The sequence below is a fragment of the Bos javanicus genome, chromosome 9 (genome assembly GCF_032452875.1).
Source record: "Bos javanicus breed banteng chromosome 9, ARS-OSU_banteng_1.0, whole genome shotgun sequence".
NCBI classification, from domain to species: domain Eukaryota; kingdom Metazoa; phylum Chordata; class Mammalia; order Artiodactyla; family Bovidae; genus Bos; species Bos javanicus.
Genome location: NC_083876.1, coordinates 96,613,093 through 96,637,290, shown reverse-complemented (window position 1 = coordinate 96,637,290; position 24,198 = coordinate 96,613,093). Strand labels below are relative to the sequence as shown.

Genomic DNA, 24,198 nt, shown 5'->3' with positions numbered 1-24,198 from the left:
GCAGCGGCGAGGACTGAAGGCCGCGGCCCAGATCAGGGCTCACTTTCCTCGAAACTCTGCCCCCCACTTCCTACCCGCCGCCTCCCAGCTCCACGCGTCCCTCAGGGACCTTTCGGGGCGCCTCTACCGCAGGGTGGGTCTGGCGGGGATGCGCAGATGAGGAAGGGGTGGTTTCTTGGGGTCCAGGCGAGCTGCTGGGGCCTCTGTTGGTGGGTGGCTGACCTGCATGCAGCGATGATGGTCTCCCTGAGCACCCGGGAGGCCCGAGCCGGCCTGAGTGCCGACGGCTCTGGATTGCAGGGCGACGTGTGTGTGGCGGCTGTTGAGCCAGAGGCATCAGTGAGGCTTGAATAATGTCTGGGCTGGAGGCGGGGCGCGTGGAGGCAGGGAGAGGGCCTGTCATCTCAGTCACCCTTCTTGTGAGCCCACAGAAATCAGTCAAAGGTGGGGTTAGGCTCTCCACTTTAGAAATATAAGTTGAGATTCTCCCCTGGGCAAGTTTCTGTACTTTGGGAGTTCTCTAATATTATGGAAGTATTTACATCATCCTGGGTCCTCTTAAATATATATCCAAATATGTACTGACATGTTCAAATATGTACATATATATACAGATACATACACACATGTCCAAATATATACACACATACCCAAATATGTACAGATATGCTCATACATAATACATATCCAAATATGTACATATATGTCCAAATATATACACACATATCCAAATATATCCAGATATGCCCAAATACATAACACATATCCAAATATGTACTGTTGCTGCTGCTGCTAAGTTGCTTCAGTCGTGTCCGACTCTGTGCGACCCCATAGACGGCAGCCCACCAGGCTCCCCCATCCCTGGGATTCTCCAGGCAAGAACACTGGAGTGGGTTGCCGTTTCCTTCTCCAATGCATGAAAGTGAAAAGTGAAAGTGAAGTCGCTCAGTCGTGTCTGACCCTCAGCGACCCTATGGACTGCAGCCTTCCAGGCTCCTCCATCCATGGGATTTTCCAGGCAAGAGTACTGGAGTGGGGTGCCATTGCCTTCTCCGTCAAATATGTACATACATGTCCAAATATATACACACATATCCAAATATGTACACACATATCCAAATATGAGAGATTTCCCAGATGGCTCAGAGGGTAAAGAATCTGCTCGCAATGCAGAAGGCTTAGGAGACACAGGTTCAATTCCTGGGTTGGGAAGATCCCCTGGAGAAGGAGGTACCAATTCTCTCCAGTACTCCTTGTCTGAAAAATCCCATGCACAGGGGAGCCTGGGGGCTACGGTCTATGCAGTCGCAAAGAGTTGGACATGACTGAGTGACTAAGTACATGATATCCAAATATATACACACATATCCAAATAATGTACTATGTCCAAATGTATACACATATACCAAATACAAACATATATCTAAACATACAGATGTATCTCTAAGTATACTGAAATATATACATATATTTAAATATATAAAATATAGGCATAAACTTTTTTATCTTTTACTTTGAAATAATTATAAACACACAAGAAGTTACGAAAATATTACTGAAAGATCCAGCATAACCATCTCCGAGCCGCCCAGTCTCCCCCAGAGGTAACATCTTCTTAACTCTAGTTTATTATCAATACCAGGAATTGCCTGGTATTGATAGTCCACAGAAGTTGCTCAGATTTCACCAGCTTTTATGCACCCTCATTTTTTTTTTCTTAAAAGACTTTAATGTTTTCGGCTTGTCTCGTCTCTTCAAATACTGTGAAAAGGGACTTTTGTTGTAATTACCTTAGTGAATGATGAGTTTTAGAGATGGAGAGGATGACCTGTTTTCTCTCTGCTTGCTTTGATTTTTGGGTGCCTCTCCTGCTGACTCAGAGTGGGTTGGTTAATTATCTGGGAGTTACTATCTTCTCTGTTGATATTTTTTGCAAGCACATAACAAGTCTAATGAGGAGATGTCCAGTGAAGACACTTAAAAAAAAAAAAAAACAGATAAACATGTTGGTTTCCGTAAGGACAATCAATTAAGAAATACCACCTTGCTGACCGCTGAATTTGTCACTCAGGTCTTGCTTAGAAAGTGCTCCTGGGCAGGTTACATTTTAACTCCCGTGCTCGCTGAGCAGCCCTGCTATCTCTTCACCAGAGCTCAGGGCTGATAAGCATCTAATTTCATGGTCCCAGAGACTAAGAAACAAAAGCCAGCAAACAGGAGGAAAAGGTCGAATAAAGAAAGGACCCCCACCTTCAGATGAATGATAACATGATTCCTAGGTGGTATACCCTAATAAACTCACACTGTGAAAGCATTCTGCAAATTGGCCTCAAATGCAAAAATAAACTTACTATGAACCCTTGCAAGACCATCCCCAAGAAAAAGAAATGCAAAAAGGCAAAATGGTTGTCTGAGGAAGTCTTACAAATAGCTGTGAATAGAAGAGAAGCAAAAGGCAAAGGAGAAAAGGAAAGATATACCCATTTGAATGCACAGTTTCAAAGAACAGCAAGGAGAGATAAAGCCTTCTTCGGTGATCAATGCAAAGAAATAGAGGAAAACAATAGAATGGGAAAGACTAGAGATCTCTTCAAGAAAATTAGAGACACTAAGGGAACATTTCATGCAAAGATGGGCACAATAAAGGACAGAAATGGTATGGACCTAACAGAAGCAGAAGATATTAAGAAGAGGTGGCAAAAATACACAGAAGAACTATACAAAAAAGATCTTCATGACCCAGATAATCACGATGGTGTGATCACTCACCTAGAGCCAGACATCCTGGAATGCAAAGTCAAGTGGGCCTTAGGAAGCATCACTACAAACAAAGCTAGTGGAGGTGATGGAATTCCAGTTGAGCTATTTCAAATCCTAAAAGATGATGCTGTGAAAGTGCTGCACTCAATATGCCAGCATATTTGGAAAACTCAGCAGTGGCCACAGGACTGGAAAAGGTCAGTTTTCATTCCAATCCCTAAGAAAGGCAATGCTAAAGAATGCTCAAACTACTGCACCATTGCACTCTTTGTACATGCTAGCAAAGTAATGCTCAAAATTTTCCAAGCAAGGCTTCAATGGTACATGAACCGTGAACTTTCAGATGTTCAAGCTGAATTTAGAAAAGGCAAAGGAACCAGTGATCAAATTGCCAACATCCACCGGATCATCGAAAAAGCAAGAGAGTTCCAGAAAAACATCTACTTCTGTCTTATTGACTATGCCAAAGCCTTTGACTGTGTGGATCACAACAAACAGTGGAAAATTCTGAAAGAGATGGGAATACCAGACCACCTGACCTGCCTCCTGAGAAATCTGTAGCAGGTCAGGAAGCAACAGTTAGAACTGGACATGGAACAACAGACTGGTTCCAAATAGGAAAAGGAGTACGTCAAGGCTGTATATTGTCCCCCTGCTTATTTAACTTCTATGCAGAGTCCATCATGAGAAACGCTGGGCTGGAAGAAGCACAAGCTGGAATCAATATTGCCAGGAGAAATATCAATAACCTCAGATATGCAGATCACACCACCCTTATGGCAGAAAGCAAAGAAGAACTAAAGAGCCTCTTAATGAAATGAAAGAAGAGAGTGAAAAAGTTGGCTTAAAACTACTCAACATTCAGAAAACTAAGATCATGGCATCTGGTCCCATCACTTCATGGCAAATAGATGGGGAAACAATGGAAACAGTGACAGATTTCATTTTTTGGGCTCTAAAATCACTGCAGATGGTGACTACAGCCATGAAATTAAAAGTAACTTGCTCCTAGGAAGAAAAGTTATGACCAACCTAGACAGCATATTAAAGAGCAGAGATATTACTTTGTCAACAAAGGTCCATCTGGTCAAGGCTATGGTTTTTCCAGTAGTCATGTATGGATGTGAGAGTTGGACTATAAAGAAAGTTGAGCATTGAAGAACTGATGCTTTTGAACTGGCGTTGAAGAAGACTCTCGAGAGTCCTTTGGACTGCAAGGAGATCCAATCAGTCCATCCTAAAGGAGTTCAGTCCTGAGTATTCATTGGAAGGACTGATGTTGAAGCTGAAATTCCAATCCTTTGGCCACCTGATGCCAAGAACTGACTCATTTGAAAAGACCCTGATGCTGGGAAAGATTGAAGGCAGGAGGAGAAGGGGATGACAGAGGATGAGATAGTTGGAAGGCATCACCGACTCAATGGACATGAGTTTGAGTAAACTCCAGGAGTTGGTGATGGACAGGAAGGCCTGGCGTGCTGCAGTCCACGGGGTTGCAAAGAGTCGGACATGACTGAGCGACTGAACTGAACTGATGAACCCTTGAAGTGATGAAGGCATACTTTGGGCCCTTAATGAAAGTGAAAGAAAGTGAAGTTGCTCAGCTGTATCTGACTCTTTGTGAGCCCATGGGCTATAGCCTCCCAGTCTCCTCCATCCATGGATTTTCCAGGCAAGATTACTGGAATGGATTGCCAGTTCCTTCTCCAGGAGATCTTCCTAACCCAGGGATTGAACTCGGGTTTCCCGCGTTGCCGGGAGATTCTTTACCATCTGAGCCACCAGGGAATCCCTTCATAGATGAATTAATTTTCTGCCTTTTTGTTTTAAAATGACATGGTCTTGGGGGAGGGGAATGCAGAGATGTCCATGATAAAGAAATGACATGGTAGAGTAAGAATTAACACAACATTGTAAATTAGCTATATTTCTATAAGATAATTTTTTAAACAATTTTAAAAAGAAATGAGCTACCTTACAGTTCCCAGAGGGCAGAGCCTGGGCTGAGAGGAGCTGAGCCAGGGCTGGAGGAAGCTGGGGAGTCTGTGGGGAAAGGAAACAGGTGCCACATCAGGCTGGCAGCGTGAGGTCCGTGCCATCTCCCCTGGGCAGATGTCACCCGGCCACAACTTCCACCTCAAGCAGGTGGATGCAGGTGAAAACAAAGGGGCTTCTACCCCACTCCCCTTGTGAACTTGCCCTTTCCTTGTGTTCAAGGTACTTTCGAGGAATTCATCATTTTAATGCCGGGAGGGGAGGATAACTCTTCTCTTCCTATGAGAACCTGAGTGGATCTTGCTTGCGGGCCCCACGCTGGGCAGAGCCTGTCTCTTACTTGGTATCCTTAGTGCTCCCCCACCCCCACAAACACACAAGTGTAGCAGTGGTCTTCACACATCTTGGGTACAAAAGTTTACTGGAGTTCCTTTAGGTGTAGACTGGGGAGGGTAGAGACTGTGATTTGAAGAGAGATAGAGACCTTTTGCTCAATTCTAGAAGAATCTAGGCCTTCCCAGGTGGCACTAGTGGTAAAGAAGGTGCCTCTCATTGCAGGAGACACAAGAGACATGGGTTCAATCCCTGACGGGCATGGCAACCCTCTCCAGTATTCTTGCCTGGAGAATCCCATGGACAGAGGAGCCTGAAGGGTCCATAGGGTCTCAAAGAGTCCGACACAACTGAAGCAACTTAGTACAGAAGAATCTAACACCTACTGTGTGGTCAGTACATACTGAATGAATTGAACTCCATGATAATAGACATCTCAGAATTTATTTGACCTGCTATACTGTACTGAGATGATCTTTTTCTTTATCTCTTCCCTCAGCTTTTGCCATTCTTTCAAATAGAAAATGACTGATGGAGAGTTAATTGTCTTTACCATCTTGGTCCAGCATTCCTCCCAGAGAGTCGGTGTGGGATTTCCACACATAATCTAGGGGAGTCCTTCTCTTTGTGCCTGCCCTGTGCCTGTGAAGCTGAGCCCCGAGGGACCGAGCCATAAGGGGGGCCGGCATCCAGCCACACCATCTACACCTCAGCAACACATGCCTCTTTCCTCTTCTTTGTCCACTGCAGGGAATGAGGCCAGTAGCCTCTGCTTCGTGTTTGCCCGTGTTCTTACAGTGCTGCTGTATTGCGAAGGTGACAAAGAACCCGTAGTCAGAAGGACATGGAGGGCAACCTCATTCAGACAATAACAGTTGTAGAACCAAATGTATTCGTGCAGCTAACAAGAGTTGAAAGGGGGCAAAAAGCATACCACCACTATCCACAGAAGGAAAAGAAGCAGGAAATGGACATTTATGCCTTTCAGTAGACTGTGTCCATTGGCTTCATCCCTTGTGAGCCAAGTGACCTTGGAAAGTTAAACTTGCTCAGCCTGTCGCCCTAAGTGGGGATGATAGTAATATCGCTTGTGTTTTTAATATAATTTTTTTGTTTATTGTTGGCTGTGCTGGGTCTCTGTTGCTGTGCAGGTTTCTGTCTAGTTGCAGCAAGCGGGGTCTACTCTCCAGGGGCAGTGCATGGGCGTCTCGTTGCCGTGGCTTCTCGTGTGCAGCACAGGCTCTAGGGCACGTGGACTTCGGTAGTTACAGCTCCCGGGCTCTGGAGCACAGGCTCAGTAGTGGCACACGGGCTTAGTTGCTCCGTGGCGTGTGGGATCTTCCCGGACCAGGGATCGAACCCATGTCTCCTGCATTGGCAGGCGTGTAACCAGGAAGGGTTAATTCCAAATTTACATTGGATCTGCTTCTGTGATCCAATGTAAATTTGGAATTAACCCTTTCTGGTTACATGCCTGCCAATGTGTGTAACCTTTTTTGTTATTGTAAGCATACATAATGGCCTGCCTCAGGGAGATAACCTGAGCCACCCACCTGCAAAGGACTGTAAGGAATTGAGAGACAGAGGAAAGGGATGAGAGGATGAGATGGCTGGATGGCATCACCAACTCGATGGACGTGAGTTTGAGCAAGCTCCAGGAGTTGGTGATGGACAGGGAGGCCTGGCGTGCTGCAGTCCATGGGGTCACAAAGAGTCAGACACGACTGAGCGAATGAACTGAACTGCACAGAGGATGAGATGTTTGGATGGCATCACTGACTCCATGGACTTGAGTCTGAGCAGACTCCGGGAGTTGCTGATGGACAGGGAAGCCTGGCGTGCTGCAGTCCATGGGGTCACAAAGAGTCAGACAGGACTGAGCGACTGAACTGAATCAAAGGAAGTAAAATGAACACATTCTCCTGCTTGAGGCTTGCCATTCTAGGGGACATTTGCAAGGACTGAATAGTCTTTCTACCTTGCTTCCTCACCTCTCTGGAGGTGATCCATCATTTATGGACCCATCTTTTATGGATCTGGCAACCAGGCCTGACGAGACGGCTGTTCTGAGGTGCTGGCTTGCCATCTTCTCAGTCAGCCAGGCCCCCCTGATTAAAGTCTTTTCCTTGCCTCAACCCCTCATCTCTCTGATTCATTGGCCTGTCATGCGGCTGGCAGAGCAAGCCTGAACTCAGTAACAGGTGAACTCCCTACCACTGAGCCACCAGGGAAGCCCCAGGATTGCTGTATTGAAGCTTGAATGAAACTATGCGGGAGGTCTGGCATAGGAAAGTTCTCAGCACATGTTAGCTATTGTCGTAATTTTTGTTTTACCCAAAATAAAGCGAAAGAAGGAAGAGGGAAGGAAAGAAGAGTAAGTGGCAAAGATGGGCTGGGGGCTGCGTTGTGCAGGGAGGCAGAGCAGCCTGGGGCAGCCGGGTGGGGGTGGGCAGTCTCCACCACTTCCCAGCATCTATTGCAGACTCCGCTGTCAACATTTTGTAAGATCCTCCCGTCCAGGTAATGTTTGAACCCTCAGAGCACAGCGGCAGTGGGCCTCTGGGAAAATTATTAACTCTGTGTGATTATCTTGTTTGTGGGCGCGTTTCCTCTCGTGTAAGTCAATAACATCTTGGGATTGGGACACAGTGTTCTCGGGACGCTGCCGGCCAGTCCCAAAATGGAACATAAGGCGGTGGTGTTCCTACTTCTCTTATTTCTGAAATCAGGTAAGGCTTAAAGATTTATTTTTCATTTGAATCAATATTTTTTTTTCCTAGCTATATGTTAAAAATAAAGCCATCATAGTTTTAAGGGCAACTTGCCGAATTTAGCTTTTGATTCTCAGATTCCCAGTTCAACATCTAAGATGGAGGAATTCTTCAAGAAATAAGGTTCGTTTCCCTTATGTGAATACTGGAGACAAGCAGACAGAGAAAATAATAAATGACGCTCTCAATATAAAAGATGGAGCCCAAGTGACGGTTATTTTAGTTGAAAAAAATAGCCCAGCGTGCTAACAGCTCCAGATGTTGTTGGTCTCTTTGCCTGGTTCTCAGTTTGGTTAAGCTACACCATTTTTGTTAAGGTTTCATATTCTCCTGACTTTCAAACGTGAACAATGAAATATCTCTGACCACAATCTGACCAGTGTGGTTGTGTCGACCTATTGCCTACATTTCAGCTTGCTTCTTATGCTGGAGAAACCACAGGCAGTGCTTATTCAGGCAATGTGCATACAGTAATTCAACAAATCTCTATTGAGTGCCTGAGGTAGAGTGGTACCTTTTTATCCATCCATACACATGTGTGTCCTTTAGCATCAACAGCTTATTTAGCTGATCCAATGGGTATTGTAGTAGACTTATCCCCGTTTTATAGATGAGGAAATCTGTAGTTAGGTAAAGCACATTATTTGCCTATTGACCAAACTCCCAAAGCCAGGAAGTGAAGAAACTGGGACTTCAGTCAGGGTTTTCCGAGAAGGAATCCAATGGTTCTCACTTTTTCAACTTTGTTTAAACCTTCTTTAAAATATTCTAAGCATGCCTTTGTGGAGAAGGAAATGGCAACCCACTCCAGTGTTCTTGCCTGGAGAATCCCAGGGACCGGGGAGCCTGGTGGGCTGCCGTTTATGGGGTCGCACAGAGTCGGACACGACTGAAGCGACTTAGCAGCAGCAGCAAGCATGTCTTTGAGGCTCCTTTTTTTTTTGACAATTTTATTGAGATAGAATTCACATACTATACAATTCACACATTCGAAGCATATGATCCAATGGGTCTCCGCATTTAGAGTTGTGCAACTATCACGGTTCCTTTTAGAACATTTTTATTAACCCCAAACTTTAAAATGGATGGCATCACCGACTCTGTGGACATGAGTTTGAGCAAGCTCCAGGAGTTGGTGATGGGCAGGGAGGCCTGGTGTGCTGTTGTCCAAGGGGTCGCAAAGAGTTGGACATCGCTGCGTGACTGAACTGAACCGAAACTTTAAAAATAAACATAAGGGATGATTCATGTTGATGTATGGCAGAAACCAACACAATATTGTAAAGCAATTATCCTTCAATGAAAAATAAATATATTTTGAAAAAGCAAACACAAGAGCTCTATAAAATATGTCCTATAAAGAAATTAGATCTTTTGAAGGGTTCTTTGAAAGTAGAGCAGGCCAGGGTATAAATGAAATCAAAACAAGAAACTTTCCATTTTTATTATCCTTTAATTAATTTACCTTTAATTATGTTATTATGTTTCATAGCATATACCTGCTGAGACCTACCTTAGGAGCTGATATGACAAAGAAATATCCCCAAAAGGAATAAATTTTTTATTTCTAGGTTGAAAGGTTGAAAATCCCCATATTTTCTTTCTTTAATTCTAGAGCTCATTTGACAGTGGGTTATAATAGTTTATTTATTGACCAAGAAATATTAGAGAAATCTTTTCAGTAAGAAAATTATTTTTATATTCTAGACTGAATGTAGATGTATATTGTGATTAAAACAAGTATACTTTATCAATAATGTGGGTTTTTTTTTTTTAAATCACAGTAGTATATGTATGTGCCCCCATGCTTGTGTGTTTGAAAGAAAAGACTTGGCTGTTTGTGAAATGCAAACTGCTTATCTGCCTCTCACTGAGAACAGCTGTAAAAGGAGATTTTTTTCCCCCTTTCCTATAAGGGTGGGATGATTTGAGAGAACAGCATTGAAACATGTATATTCCTGTATGTAAAATAGATGACCAGTGCAAGTTTGATACATGAAGCAAGGCACTCAAATCTGGTGCTCTGGGACAAGCCAGAGGGATAGGGTGGGGAGGGAGGGGGGCGGGGGGTTCAGGATGGGGGAGGACACATGTGTACCTGTGGCTGATTCATGCTGATGTATGGAAAAACCCACCACAATACTGTAATTATCTTCCAATTAAAATAAATTAATTTTTAAAAAAGAAAGGAAAAAAAAAGTTATACCCTGATCTATAGAAATTACCAAAGCACAAATGTTTCTGGAAAGGAGAGTTCCGATTGGGAGAAAAATGCAGGATGAAGACGGCGTGGGTCTAAATATGCATTTCTCTATAATCTTGATACATGTATTGAATGATTTTTGGTGTATTAAGCTACATCAGTCAACTCCTATTCAAGGGTGGAAGGATCCATCCTTCCAGTTTGGAGAATCTTAGGTTGAGGAAGGAAAAGCAGAGGCAGGGAGAACGTGGGCTCTGGGAACGGCTATGTCTCAGTCTGGGACAGTGCATCACCCCTGAGCAAAGCATGTGTCCACGGTGGTCAGGGATGGCCCTTAATGATCCTTCCTACTGGCTCATTTTCATCAGTATCCAAACACGCTCCTGAATGTCTCATCTTAAAAAATTTCCCAGAGGACCTAGAGATGATCTGTACTAATTGAAGTAAGTCAGACAGAGAAAGACAGATATCATATGATATTACCTATACGTATAATCTACAAAAAATGATGCAGATGAAGTGATTTGCAAAACAGATATAGACTCAGAGACATAGAAAACAAACTTCTGGTTACCAAAGCAGAAAGCAGGTGGAGGTATAAATTAGGAGTCAGGGATTAGCATATATAAAATATATGTTATATGTTGGGATATAATACCATGGGATTTTCCAGGCCAGAATACTAACCCAGGTCTCCCTCATTGCAGGCGGATTCTTTACCAGCTGAGCCACAAGGGAACCCCTATGTTGGATAAAATAGATAAATGGGGACCTACTTTTGTGGCTCAGGGAACAATACTCAATAGCTTGCAGTAACTTATCATGGAAAAGAATCTAAAAAAGAATATGTATGTACAACTGAATCATTTTTCTGTATACCTGAAACAAACATAGCATTGTAAATCAATGATATTTTAAATAAAAATATTAAAATATTAAAACATTAAAAATAAAAGTATTAAAACATCCCTGAGACTTCATATGGCCTCTAGGAGATGCTCCTTCCACAGCCAGGCTTCTGAAAAGACTTGTCCTCCCAAGACGTTCCCAGCGCCTGTTCTGGTCACTCTTCAAACCACTCCCTTGGGCTTTGGTCTCCACTCCGCCCCCTAAAGTGGTCAAGGTTGCCAGGTTGCCTAATCCCGTTTAGGCAAACTTTAGGAAACTGCCGTCTCCAGTGTATTAACCTCTTTTTAGCCCCTCATGCTATGAGCATGGCTGGTGTTCCATTCCGAAGGGTGGAGGGGAGCACCTCGAGGCATGGAACAGAGCCACAGCTGTCTCAGGGCCCATGTTGGCCCTGGATCACTGAGTTCTCTTTGCAGCCCTGTGGTGGGGCCACAGCTGGGCACCCCCTGGCCACCCTCTGCAGTAGCCAGGGGCAGAGTGAGCTTCAGACAGACTCTGTGACTCAGATTCTATCTCAGAAGAAAATCGAGACCATTGTTCGTACCAGACTCTTGCTGCAGTTCCCTCAGAAATGCCAGATCAAAGAGCCCAAAATGGTTTCTTTTTTTAATAAATAGTGAGGGGTCACTGTGCTAAGCCCAGTATAAAAATGACCGTGTATTATGGTCAAGATTTAGTCCAGATCTTATTTCTTCTCAACATCATCAGCTCAACAAAGTTTTTATATCTGGTGGTTGAACCATTCAGAGAATGCCTGTCATGTTAATTTAAGCAACACTGTCAGAACAGAAATGTGTGCTATGGGAAATCAAATAATGGCCTCTAGGTTCTGTTTAAAAAGTTATGACCAACCTAGACAGCATATTAAAAAACAGAGACATTACTTTGCCAAAAAAGGTCTGTCTAGTCAAAGCTATGGTTTTTCCAGTCGTCATGTATGGATGTGAGAGGTGGACCATAAAGAAAGCTGAGTGCCAAAGAATTGATGCTTTTGAACAGTGATGTTGGAGAAGACTCTTGAGAGTCCCTTGGACTGCAAGGAGATTGAACCAATCCATCCTAAAGGAAATCAGTCCTGAATATTCATTGGAAGGACTGATGTTGAAGCTGAAGCTCCAATACTTTGGCCACCTGATGAGAAGAACTGACTCATTTGAACAGACCCTCATGCTGGGAAAGCTTGAAGGCAGGAGGAAAAGGGGATGACAGAGGATGAGATGGTTGGATGGCATCAGCAACTCAATGGACGTGAGTCTGAGTAAACTCTGGGAGTTGGTGTTGGACAGGGAAGCCTGGCTCGCTGCAGTCCATAGGGTCGCAAAGAGTCGAACACGACTGAGTGACTGAACTGAACTGAGATTCTATTTAGACCCAGGGATGGACAAATCAGCATCAAAATTGCTCCAGGATGGTCTCCTAGTGCTCCATCATGACAGGCAATTACTGGCAAACACATCAAATTTTTTCTTACTTAAGGTTTCATACCCATTAATGTAGTAATGTGGAAATTGTTAAGCAGTTCTAATCTACTAATTTAGCAATGCAGTCAGCCTTGTAACATAGCGCTATCTGTTCGTGGGACTGCTTTCCTGGTTAGTCCTTTGTGTTCACAGCCACCTACTTGCTTCCAACAGAGCAGCAAATTTTACTTGGTTGACACAAAGTGAATACTTTACAAGTTCATGATAATTATCAGCTGTGTCGATGCATTAATCAATTGCTCCATTTTAATTTTACTTTTGTAGGTCTCGGAGACCTCCTGGATGACTATGTAAACACCCAGGGGGCTTCCCTGCTTAGTTTGAGTCGGAAGAACCTGGCGGGAAGAAGCGTAGAGGACTGTGCAGCCAAGTGTGAGGAGGAGACAGACTTCGTTTGCAGGTGTGTCCCTGGTAACTGCACCTACACAGAACTCTTGTTGATTGAGACACGTTATGTTGATCACAAGATATTTGCTCAGGGATTTATCACTGAAAATAGGATTTAATAGGAATTTCATGAGGTTAGAGTTTGGAATCTGTATTTGGTCCCTGTATCTGAAACCATACAGTTTCTTGTGAAAGATAATTAGTGTCCCTTTTAGAAAAATGCCCCAAAAGGAAATTATTTAACACTTGACATCAGCAGCTATTGTTACGAGCTGTAGCTTTTTCACATCATTGTTGGTAAATATTTATTGAGGATCATGTGACTGGAAGTGTCCTAGACCTTAAGGGGCCCTGAAACACAGATACAGTGATCTGGTGTACATATATATATATATATATATATATATATATGATAAATTTTATATGTGATATATAAAATCATTATATATGATAGATTTTTGTGTAGACCCGAAAACAGTGCTTGCCGTTTTGTATTTATGGTATAGTCACAGAAACTGGATAAAATGTAAAAAAAAAAAAATACAGCCAATTTGAGATATTGATAAAATCAGTATGTGCTCTATTAAGATTTAGAAGAAAGAACAATCTCAAGAGTTGAGACAGCCAGGGAAGGCCTGGGGTGGAGTTGGGGGGAACTGAGCTGGGCTTTGAAGGGTGAAATCTTGGTAAATAGTGACCAAGCGGGAAGGATTCTAGGCAGAGGGCAGCCTGTCTGGGCACCTGTGAGAGGGACCGGGTCAGCTGATGCAAAGGTTCATGTAGAAGATGGGGATGGAAAGGAAGCCTCTGACAGCTTTGATGGCGGGCTCAATATCCACACAGGACGAGTGCAGGGCTGGGGGCTGTGAGAGAAGGGCTAGAATCAGAGGCATCATCAAGGGGGAAGTTAGAGGTGTCCACGTGGACCGTCTCGGGGATGAGTTCAAAGAAGCTCACTTGCTTCTTTCCCACACAAAGCAGATATTCTGGCGCCTCATTAAGAACAATGGGTGAAGAAAGAATAAAGCAGTTAAAATAGAAAGAAAATGGGGAGGGGAAGAAGGTAAAGGTAGAAGAGAAAGAAAGAATATCTACCATGTTGCTGTACCCTTTCATTATGGTGCCAGGTTGAACTGAAAGTGAGTTCTGAGCTCCTTGATTCATCGAAAGCTGTCTTTAGAGTTTCTTATTAATTGCTTTGCTGCTGCTGCTGCTAAGTCGCTTTAGTCGTGTCCGACTCTGTGCGACCCCATAGACAGCAGCCTACCAGGCTCCCCTGTCCCTGGGATTCTCCAGGCACGAACACTGGAGTGGGTTGCCATTTCCTTCTCCAATGCATGAAAGTGAAAAGTGAAAGTGAAGTCGCTCAGTCGCGTCCGACTCTTAGCGACCCCATGGACTGCAGCCCACCAGGCTCCTCCGTCCATGGGATTTTCCAGGCAAGAGTACTGGAGTGGGGTGCCATTGCCTTCTCCGATTAATTGCTTTACACAAAGGAAATAAGAGTGGTGTTTAAATTCCTCTACAGGGAGGACTAGAATGGTGCTTTCTGTTTCTCTTCTGCAGGGCATTCCAGTACCACAGTAAAGAGCAACAATGCGTCGTAATGGCCGAAAACAGCAAGAACACCCCCGTCTTTAGGATGAGGGATGTCATTCTATATGAGAAGAGAAGTATGTACCATGTTTTCTTCCTCCTTCTTCTTTCTCTTTCTTCTTTTCCTTCCACTCTCCCTTCCCTCCCCACCAGCCCAGTTACTATCTGTAATTTATCAGACCAGCAAATGGAGGAGCTATGGCGCACTGAAAATGAACTTGGAGTCAGACGGTTCGGCCACTAACCCACAATGCCAACCCGAATATAGTATTTCACCTTTTAGGTTTCATTTCTCTTGATTTCAAAACGCAGGGATTGGATTTACAAAATCACTTCTGCTTCTGTGACCCTGAAAATAAGATATTAAAATATTAAGATATTTAACTGATTATTTTAATATTTTAAGATATTAAGATTTAAATATTTAGATATTTAAATAATATCTTATTTAAAGATATTAAATAATATTTTCTTCTTATTTTTAAGAAGAGTCCACAAGTTCCTTATGATCTTGGTTTTTTTTTCTTTTCTTCAGGGACCACCATCTGTGGTCTGAAGCCTGGAGCAATAGCAAAACCGAGGTGTTTTCAATCTGCAGTAACATTTGAATAGGGACAGTATCCTTAGTTCTACAAGTTCTGCTTTTCTTTCCATCATGGCCCATGTTTCCCCTAGTCTCTGAAATGGTGCAGAACTCTGAAAACATGCAGAAGTTGCAGCTCATTTTCGAGAGTTCCTTAAAATCTCTGGATCCTTCGTTGTTTAGGATCACGGATGGCCTAGATTCCTTCAGAAATTGTGTGTCTTCGTAGTCGTGCACAAGTTCATTAAGTCTGTACGAAGATTCAAGTGACTTATGATGCTTTACCGCTACTTCCTATTCTGTTGTTGGTGGGGTGTCAGGACTATTTTGCTGCAGATATTCTGCTTCACAAGTGTTGAAGACAACAAGAAACATCCTATTTCACATATTCTTGACAACAGCTTGCAACGTTCTCTCGAGTTTCCCCACCAAACTCTAAGATTTTGAGAGGTGTTTTTTAGGTTAGGATTATATCTACGTGGTGGTTCATCTTAGCTTTAAGTGCTGTGCATCTGTTAACTGCACTTTGGGTCCACTGTTGAGCTCTAACTCTTGAGTCTAAAGTGCAGATTAAATCTGAAGTTCATCTGTGGACATTATTAGTTCTTGCAGTTACTGAATAAAGAGATACATGGGCTTACCCAGTCTATCAGACATTTTAAAAATGCTGGTGGGATTCTGTGTGCAAATGCTACCATTTAAACATGTCCTCTGGTAAATGGTTAACCAGAAGGATCAAGGGGGTGACCTCTAGGCTTCGTTTGGCTAGTTGAAGAGTTGCCTGTTTTCAGGGTGACGGAAAGGAGCCAAAGGTTATACAAACTGTGGCGGGTACAGACAAACAAAAGAGAGGGAAAGAGTCAAAAGTCAGTCGCTTTCGGGCGCTTGTGTCTTTACTGTGGAATATTGACCCACTGCAAAATTACCTGCCAGGGTGTTTCTGGGAACAGTCAGTGTCAGATCAGTTTCATCTCCACTGGGCACCAGGGCCACTGCCACCACTTGGGTCTAAAGCTGCCCTCGTCACCACAGCGGCTGGTCCAGAACTGCCCTGCTTCGAACCCTCAGTGCCCTTAGAAGAAAGTCCAAATACTCACCAGGTGCTACCGGGCGCTGTGTTACTCGGCCTGCCTTGCGTGCTGGGCTGATCTCTGTGCCTCCTGCAGCAGGCGGAGCACAGGCTTGCTCATCCTGACCCTCCTCTGTTCTTCCGGCTCCTCGTTGCCCAAGTTGCAGCTTGAGCATCCCCTCCCCTGACCCCGTGGCCTCTGGAATACCTTGTTTACCTTTTTTGATAAGTGTAACATATCGACTGGCATCATATATCTCAATGAAGATATATCTGCAATCTTTATACAGAGTGTTGAGTTTAAAGCAGTAGTTACTATAGGTGTGTTAGAAGTATTCTAGGTGTGTTAGAAGTATTCTACCCAGAAAATTGATCAATTAATTTAAAGCATTGACATGTATACACTGAGTGCTAAGCTGCTTCAGTCGTGTCTGAGTGTGCTATCCTATGGACTGTAGCCCACCAGGCTCCTCTGTCCATGGAATTTTCAGGCAAGAATATTGGAATGGGTTGCCATTTCCTATTCCAGGGAATCTTCTGAACTCAGGGGTTAAACCTGCATCTCTATGTCTCCTGCATTGTCAGGCGGGTTCTTCACTACTAATGCCACCTGGGAAGCCCAAGATCACCGAACTGAGCTCCCAGTGAAACATAGCAGCTTCCCACTATTTGTTTTACACATGAAACACTATCATGTGTGAAATAGATGGCTCATGGGAAGCTGCTGTATTACACAGGCAGCTCCGCTCAGTGCTCCCCGGAGGGGTGAGCTGGGGGGCTGGGAGGGAGACTCAAGAGGGAGGAGACATATATATATATATATATATATATATATATATATATATATAAAAACATGCTTATGGATGATTCACATTGTTGAATGGTAGAAACCAACACAACATTGTAAAACAAATATCCTCTATTCAAAAACATTGAGTGGGGAATCATAAAAGATAATACAAATATACTTTAAATATTTTATATTTTATTTGAAAATACAAGCTTATGCTGGTACCTTTGGATGTAAAGCAGAGGCGTTTTTTCTTTGAATCTGGAGCCACCAACAGAAGTTATCTAGAGCATTTCTTGTATAAACCACACTTATGAGTTATCTACCATAATCAGTCCTTCTCTTTGAACTTGAGCAAGTCTAGAGATACCCATTAACAATCTGACTGTAAAATTCCTTTATATTTTCATGATTCCCCTCCTCTCAAACTCATATCAACAACACGAATGGACTGCTGTCAGTGGATTTGGTAACAATTTGTTCTGGCTGCACCCTGTGGCATGGGGGATCTTAGTTCCTAGACCAGGGAAGGACCCTATGTTACCTGGCGATGAGAGCACAGAGTCTTCACCACCGGGCCACTGGAAAGCCCCTTGATAACAATTTAAAGAACTACTCTACTTTTTCAACTACTTGAAACTATTTATCTTAGTTTATAAAAAAAGTTCCTTCCCCTCTCCCTTTCATTTCTCAGTTTAGATCATCCGTAATCAAATAGAGCTGTATACAAAGTTTTGGAAATAAAAACAACTGACTCTTGGTAAGCGTATAACCCAACTGGTGGGAACAGAGTGGGCCAGCACTCCTGAAAGTGGCTTGCCAGCCATAGATGCCCATCCTGCCACATGTGGGCTGCAGGGGGGCCCCTGGCAGTATGTTTTAAAGGCAGGATGGGGCCCACTGGGTAACCAAAAAGTTGTTAAAATGGAGGCTGGTTGAGGGCATCTTCTGTAAACGTTGAGAGTAGACCACAACTGAATTACCCTCTTTGGTACTTTTTTCACACTTAAAATACCACCGTGAGCCTAGAAATGGCTTGCATCTCTCTCAGCCTCTGTGGGTCTGCCCATTCCACGAAGAAGCCCTCACCCACTTCCCATCCACTCCCTCACGATGTTATTTATTTTCTCTGTTACACATGTTGCCATGAGGTTGTCTATTTCACAATCTGTGTCCTTGATTACCTTGGGGCCCCAGACTCCACTGAGATGTAAGCTCCACTTGGGCATGACCTGTGTGGTTCCTACTCCAAGCGTCCCCAGCACCTCCAGCACGCAGCATCTGCCTGGCACACGGGAGGGCCGGAGCTCTGGAGAAAGGAATAAATCCCACACGTAACTATAATCCCTTGTTGCTGTTGTTTAGTTGCTAGGTCGTGTCCGACTCTTTGCGACCCCATGGACTGTAGCCCACCAGGCTCCTCTGTTCATGGGAACTGTCCAGGAAAGAATACTGGAGAGGGTTGCCATTTCTTTCTCTGGGGATCTTCCCAACCCCAGGGATTGAACCTACCTCTCCTGCACTGGGAGGCGGCTTCTTTACCACTGAGCCACCAGGGAAGCCTGCAATAACTCTTACACAGACCGTCTTTGTAGATAGTGGGTAACGCTGTCCTTTCTCTCAACGTGACTGAGCAGCGCAGGGCTTCCTTGCGATTTTTCGTCGTTGTGGTGAAAGGGTTTGACCACTGTTGGGGCTTCCTTGCAGTCTACCTTTTGGAGTGCAAGACCGGAAATGGGCAGACCTACAGAGGGACCACAGCCGAAACAAAAAGTGGGGTCACCTGCCAAAAATGGAGCGCCACTTCTCCACACGTGCCCAAGTAAGACTTTCTCTTTTGTCTCCGTGTTCACCTCTTATCCTCAGAACGATTCCGTTACTTCTGACTCAAATCAGAACATGTGACTAGACCAGCAGGCATGGGGAGAATCTTACTGATGCTGGTACAGAGCTGCTCAATAATTGATGGCATAAAAGCAGAAAACGGCTGCTGTCCATTCATTCTTGTGTATATGCTTTTTTTTTTGGAAGATTTAAAACAATAAAAAAAGAACAATAAATTCTAGAACATGAATTCTAGGCTGAGACTGAGAAAATAAAAAGATGATGATGTTTACAATTCAATCAGTCTAAACCAAATGTGTTCACATCAACATTGCAAAAAACAGATTAGCTTGCAACTTGCCTATTATTTATTTTAATGTCATTTTTTATACTTTGCCCAATATGGTGTTCAGTTCAGTTCAGTCACTCAGTCATGTCCGACTCTTTGCGACCCCATGAATCGCAGCACGCCAGCCCTCCCTGTCCATCACCAACTCCCTGAGTTCACCCAAACTCATGTGTATCGAGTCGGTGATGCTATCCAGCCATCTCATCCTCTGTTGTCCCCTTCTTCTCCTGCTCTCAATCCCTCCCAGCATCAGGGTCTTTTCCAATGAGTCAACTCTTCGCATGAGGTGGCCAAAGTATTGGAGTTTCAGCTTCAGCATCAGTCCTTCCAATAAACACCCAGGACTGGTCTCCTTTAGGATGGACTGGTTGGATCTCCTTGCAGTCCAAGGGGCTCTCAAGAGTCTTCTCCAACACCACAGTTCAAAAGCATCAATTCTTCGGCGCTCAGCTTTCTTCACAGTCCAACTCTCACATCCATACATGACCACTGGAAAAACCATATTAGGTGGTATTAAATTCTCATTAACAATGCTTATCAAGTGGGAATTTAGTGTCTATGATCCTCCCCATTCCCAAATTGTCTTTAGCCATCCTTATGAGTTGGGCTTCACTGGTGGCTCAGTGGTAAAGAATCCACCTGCCAATGCAGGAAACATGGGTTCAATCCCAGGGTCAAGAAGATCCCCTGGAGAAAGAAACAGCAACCCACTCCATTATTCTTATCTGAAAAATCCCATGAACAGAAGAACCTGGTGGGCTACAGTCCATGGTGTCGCACAACTGAGAGACCAAGCAACAACAATAACAAGATGAAGTCTCATATTCCCAGCACACTAAGGCTTATTGAGATTAAAAAGATAAACCAAATGGCCAAGTCATAGAACGGCAAGGGTCTGAGAGAGAATCTTGGTCATCTATACCCCAACCGGCGAGGAAACTGAAGTCCCAAGAGCACCAAATCTACCAAAAACAGGTACACAGAAGAACCAGAAACAAAATCTGCCACTTTAGATTCAAAGTCTTAGGTTTTTAACCCAATTTCTTATTGCAACACAGCAGCTCATCTCTGAAAATGAGCTTCACTCTATCCTCCCACTCGCCCATTAATTCTAGACATACCTCAGAAAGGACGTGGAGTTTGGCATCAGACAGATCTGACTTTAAACTCTTGAGATGCTATTTATTAACTGCTCAAGCTTAGGTGAGATTTGATCTGTTTCACATGGCTGTGCCTCAGTTTTCTGATCTGGGAAGTGGGAATATAATAACACCTTCCTGATGGGCATTTTTATTGACTACATTAGAGAATGTATAGAGAGACTTTAGCATAATGCTTCATGCAGAGTTCACACAGACAAAATGGTATCAACTGTATTATTTTTACAGAGAGAAGGGCACCTGATAAAAGCAGGTGTTTGGCATGTCTCATGAATTTGGCAGGCTTTGAGGGCTTTAAATTTCTACTGTGCATAAGACACTTTGACTCTACTTCTAAGACTTGGCTGTTCACACAGTAATAACAGTGATATTAGCTACTCTACTGAACAGGCTATCAATAGAGACTCTGAAAACTGGATACAAATGCTATTGGACACAGCCGAAATATAGTTGGATGACACAATCTCAAACCACAGTTGGGAAGGGCGGGGGGGTCTTATCCTGCCCTGCTGATAACATGTTGATTTTTAAAATATAGTCAAAGTGACTCTTTTCCATCCTCTGCAGGTTTTCGCCTGAAAAATTTCCTCTAGCGGGACTGGAGGAGAACTATTGCAGGAATCCAGACAATGATGAGAATGGGCCCTGGTGTTACACCACAGATCCAGACAAGAGATATGACTACTGTGACATTCCCGAATGTGAAGGTCAGGGATGGCTCTAGAAAAAGTTTTCCTATTCTTGCCTTTATGTATGGAGTAATTTGCTATAAATTGATTATCTGTGGGGATATTAGTAATCAATTAGTGCTGTGTTTGACGTCATCAAGTAATACATGACCTCTGGGAAAAGACCAAAATTTTGCAGAATTTCCATTATGGATCTAAATTATCTTTATTAACATGTAGTTCAGGGTTCGGGGTGGGGAACGCATGTGTGCCTGTGGCGGATTCATTTTGATGTTTGGCAAAACTAATACAGTTATGTAAAGTTTAAAAATAAAATAAAATTAAATAAATTAAAAAATTAAAAAAAAAAAACCATGTAGTTCAACAGGGACAAATATAAAACGAGTCGCCAGTCCAGGTTCAATGCACGGTACTGGATGCTTGGGGCTGATGCACTGGGACGACCCAGAGGGAGGGTAGGGGAGGGAAGAGGGAGGAGGGTTCAGGATGGGGAACGCGGGTATACCTGTGGCGGATTCATTTCGATATTTGGCAAAACTAATACAATATTGGAAAGTTTAAAAATAAAATAAAATTTAAAAAAAAAAGTTAAAAAAAAAAAACAGAACTAGATGTAAACTCTAGATGCACACTTCTTATGCTTAAAGCTCTGACACAGTTTAAGCCAGAAACATATTTGCAATTCAACTGCTAGCATAAAACCACAAAATCAATACAATTCAAACACACAACATTAAGTTAACAGGGTAGACTTTGTCATGTTGTTGAAACCAAGCCATGAACCAGTTTTTAAGTCAGCCATCTATTGTTTTAATGGAACAACCAATTTAAGAGCTCACTTCAAAAGTCAACGTCAAAAGAATGTAAAATATCCTATGGGAAAATGTTCTTTACTTCATATTTCCTGCTACATTTATTGATGCAATAGGGGGATGAATGAAGGTGGGGTTTGCATAACCACGTGGTTGAGTCCATACTGGCTCAGTTTCCCATCACTTCCTCTAGTCCAACCTTTGGCATTCTTTATTTATTTGTACACCATGTTATGAGGTCATCTGGCCCTTTACTGACATGCGAGTATCCTTTTTATATCAAGTCTGCTTCTGTTTTCCTTATTGTCACATAAAAATTCAAGTCGTATATTCTTCTGCTATACCACATTATATTAAGCATTGCAACGTTTCCATTTTACAGGGATGCAAGAAAGAAAAACAACCAGTCATGCTTCTCAATAATAATGATAAAAAGAGAAGCATTGTCCCTTTAGGTGAATATTGTTTCTCTCTTGAGGTCACGAACACAAGCAAAAACCCTGGCAGTAAAATTCTGAGAGGCTGCCGGCTTCTTCGGCAGTTATCCAGACAGAGAGAGCTTCCCAATGGCTTGATGGGAAAGAATCTGGCTGCCAATGCAGGAGACACAGGAGATGCGGGTTCCATCCCTGGGTTGGGAAGATCCCCTGGAGGAGGAAATGGCAACTCACTCTAGTATTCTCGCCTGGAAAATTCCATGGACAGAGGAGCCTGGCAGGCTACACTTTACGAGGTCACAAAGAGCAGGACGTGACTGAGCAAGCATGCATTCAATCAGAATAATTCCATAGGAATTTTTTGGAAGACAGACCTCAAATATTAAAAAAATTCTAGTAGAGAATTTACAGATTCCTGAGATTATATGCAATCTCTCCCCACAACCACCAAGAACCAACACATGTAGCAACCTTGAAGACAAAGCATTATGGAGTTTCTGGATTTGGTCACAACTGTAATAGTAGAGAAGGTATAGACCACATCTGCTAATTCTACCATTTGAAAAAGAGAATGACGTTTTAGATTGTATTAGAAAATTAAGCCTTTATTGCCAATTTTGTTGCTAGGTAATTGGTGGAAAATTACCAACGAACAAGTGGTAAAGGTATTTGAGACACTTCTAGTGATAGTCTAGTCTTTACCCTTTTTTGCTTCATTCATTTCCATTTCTTTCTTCCTTTCTGTTCTTCCCAGATAAATGTATGCATTGCAGTGGAGAAAACTATGAGGGCAAGATTGCCAAGACCATGTCTGGACGTGACTGCCAGGCTTGGGACTCTCAGAGCCCACATGCCCACGGATACATTCCTTCCAAGTAAGTCTCCCTGGCAGTGAAATTGGATGTTTAAGCCTCTGCAATGCTATGGGTAATTTAATATTATCTAGGTTTTTTAGCATTCCTCAAAAAGTGAACACACCCAGTGTTTTTGAATTTCAAAGTTTGCATTTTCCTACGTGACTGCAAAAGAAGTACACATTCTTTTTTTAAATTTATTTATTTTTATTGAAGGAGAATTGCTTTGTAGACTTTTGCTGTTTTCTGTCAAACCTCAACATGAATCAGCCATAGATATACATATATCCCCTCCCTTAGAAGTATACATTCTTACTAGTTAAAATGTGGTCCATGGAAGGGTGCTGTCACCTAAGCGTTTGTTAGAAATGCAGAATCTCATCCCCACTGAGTCTGCATTTGCACTGTAACCAGATTCCTGGCTAATTTGTAGGTTAAATGTAGGAAATATAGATATATGCATCCATACACACACAATATATACATCTCTCCTGTGTGTTTTCCAAATATTGCCCTTCTCTTTGTATTCCTTTCTTTTCCTTCATGCTGATGAGATTCAAAGCTTCCTACCCTGTGATCTGTAGGTGGGCTTCAGGGCTTTGTGAATCCCTCAATATTTTATGTGTGTTTATACCGGTGTATGTTTATGGGATGGAGGATCCCTAACTTTCACTAGCTACTCAAAGGGGGTCATGAATCTATAGTAGAAAAAAGAGTCCCTGATCTAGAAAGTAATGGTGGGGATAAATTTCTGCATCTCCTATTTCATATTAATTGTACTTAAAACACCTCCCTCTCTATAGCTGCTGCTGGTCATTCTCTTCATTTTTTGATGACTACAGGATTATAATGGGGGTTGTAAAAACTTACAGGAAAAGAGACTAAGTCACAGATTCCAGTGTGGAAAACAGCTCCCCTGTGTGTCTGTACCTCCTGCTTCAAATAGCTGTCTTAAATCACCGCTGCTGTTATTTTCTTTTCCCTACTGTATTCCAAAGAAGAAACACAGTGAAGGCCTTCAGCCTCAGAATTGGTTAAATTTACTTCCCAGAAACTGGAAGAAGATTGCCTAAGCCATTGCAGGTTGCTCTGCCCATCCTGACAAAGCATTTACAGTCTCAGGAAGGGACATGAAATGAGCCCGGAGGGACACGAGGTGTGGCGTTCATCTCACAGTCTCCATCACTCGGTCCCTG

General features: G+C 43.0%; 1 protein-coding gene across 1 annotated transcript in view; it reads left to right on the top strand.

Annotated features, from left to right (window-relative positions):
• Positions 1-7,687: 7,687 nt before the first annotated feature.
• PLG (plasminogen) overlaps positions 7,688-24,198 on the top strand; it is a 47,639-nt gene continuing 31,128 nt past the window's right edge. The window contains exons 1-6 of the mRNA XM_061428482.1: positions 7,688-7,817; positions 12,717-12,852; positions 14,406-14,512; positions 18,585-18,699; positions 20,778-20,917; positions 22,903-23,023. Coding sequence (XP_061284466.1) covers positions 7,769-7,817; positions 12,717-12,852; positions 14,406-14,512; positions 18,585-18,699; positions 20,778-20,917; positions 22,903-23,023 — 668 coding nt within the window. The 5' untranslated portion in view covers positions 7,688-7,768. The remainder of the gene's footprint in view (positions 7,818-12,716; positions 12,853-14,405; positions 14,513-18,584; positions 18,700-20,777; positions 20,918-22,902; positions 23,024-24,198) is intronic.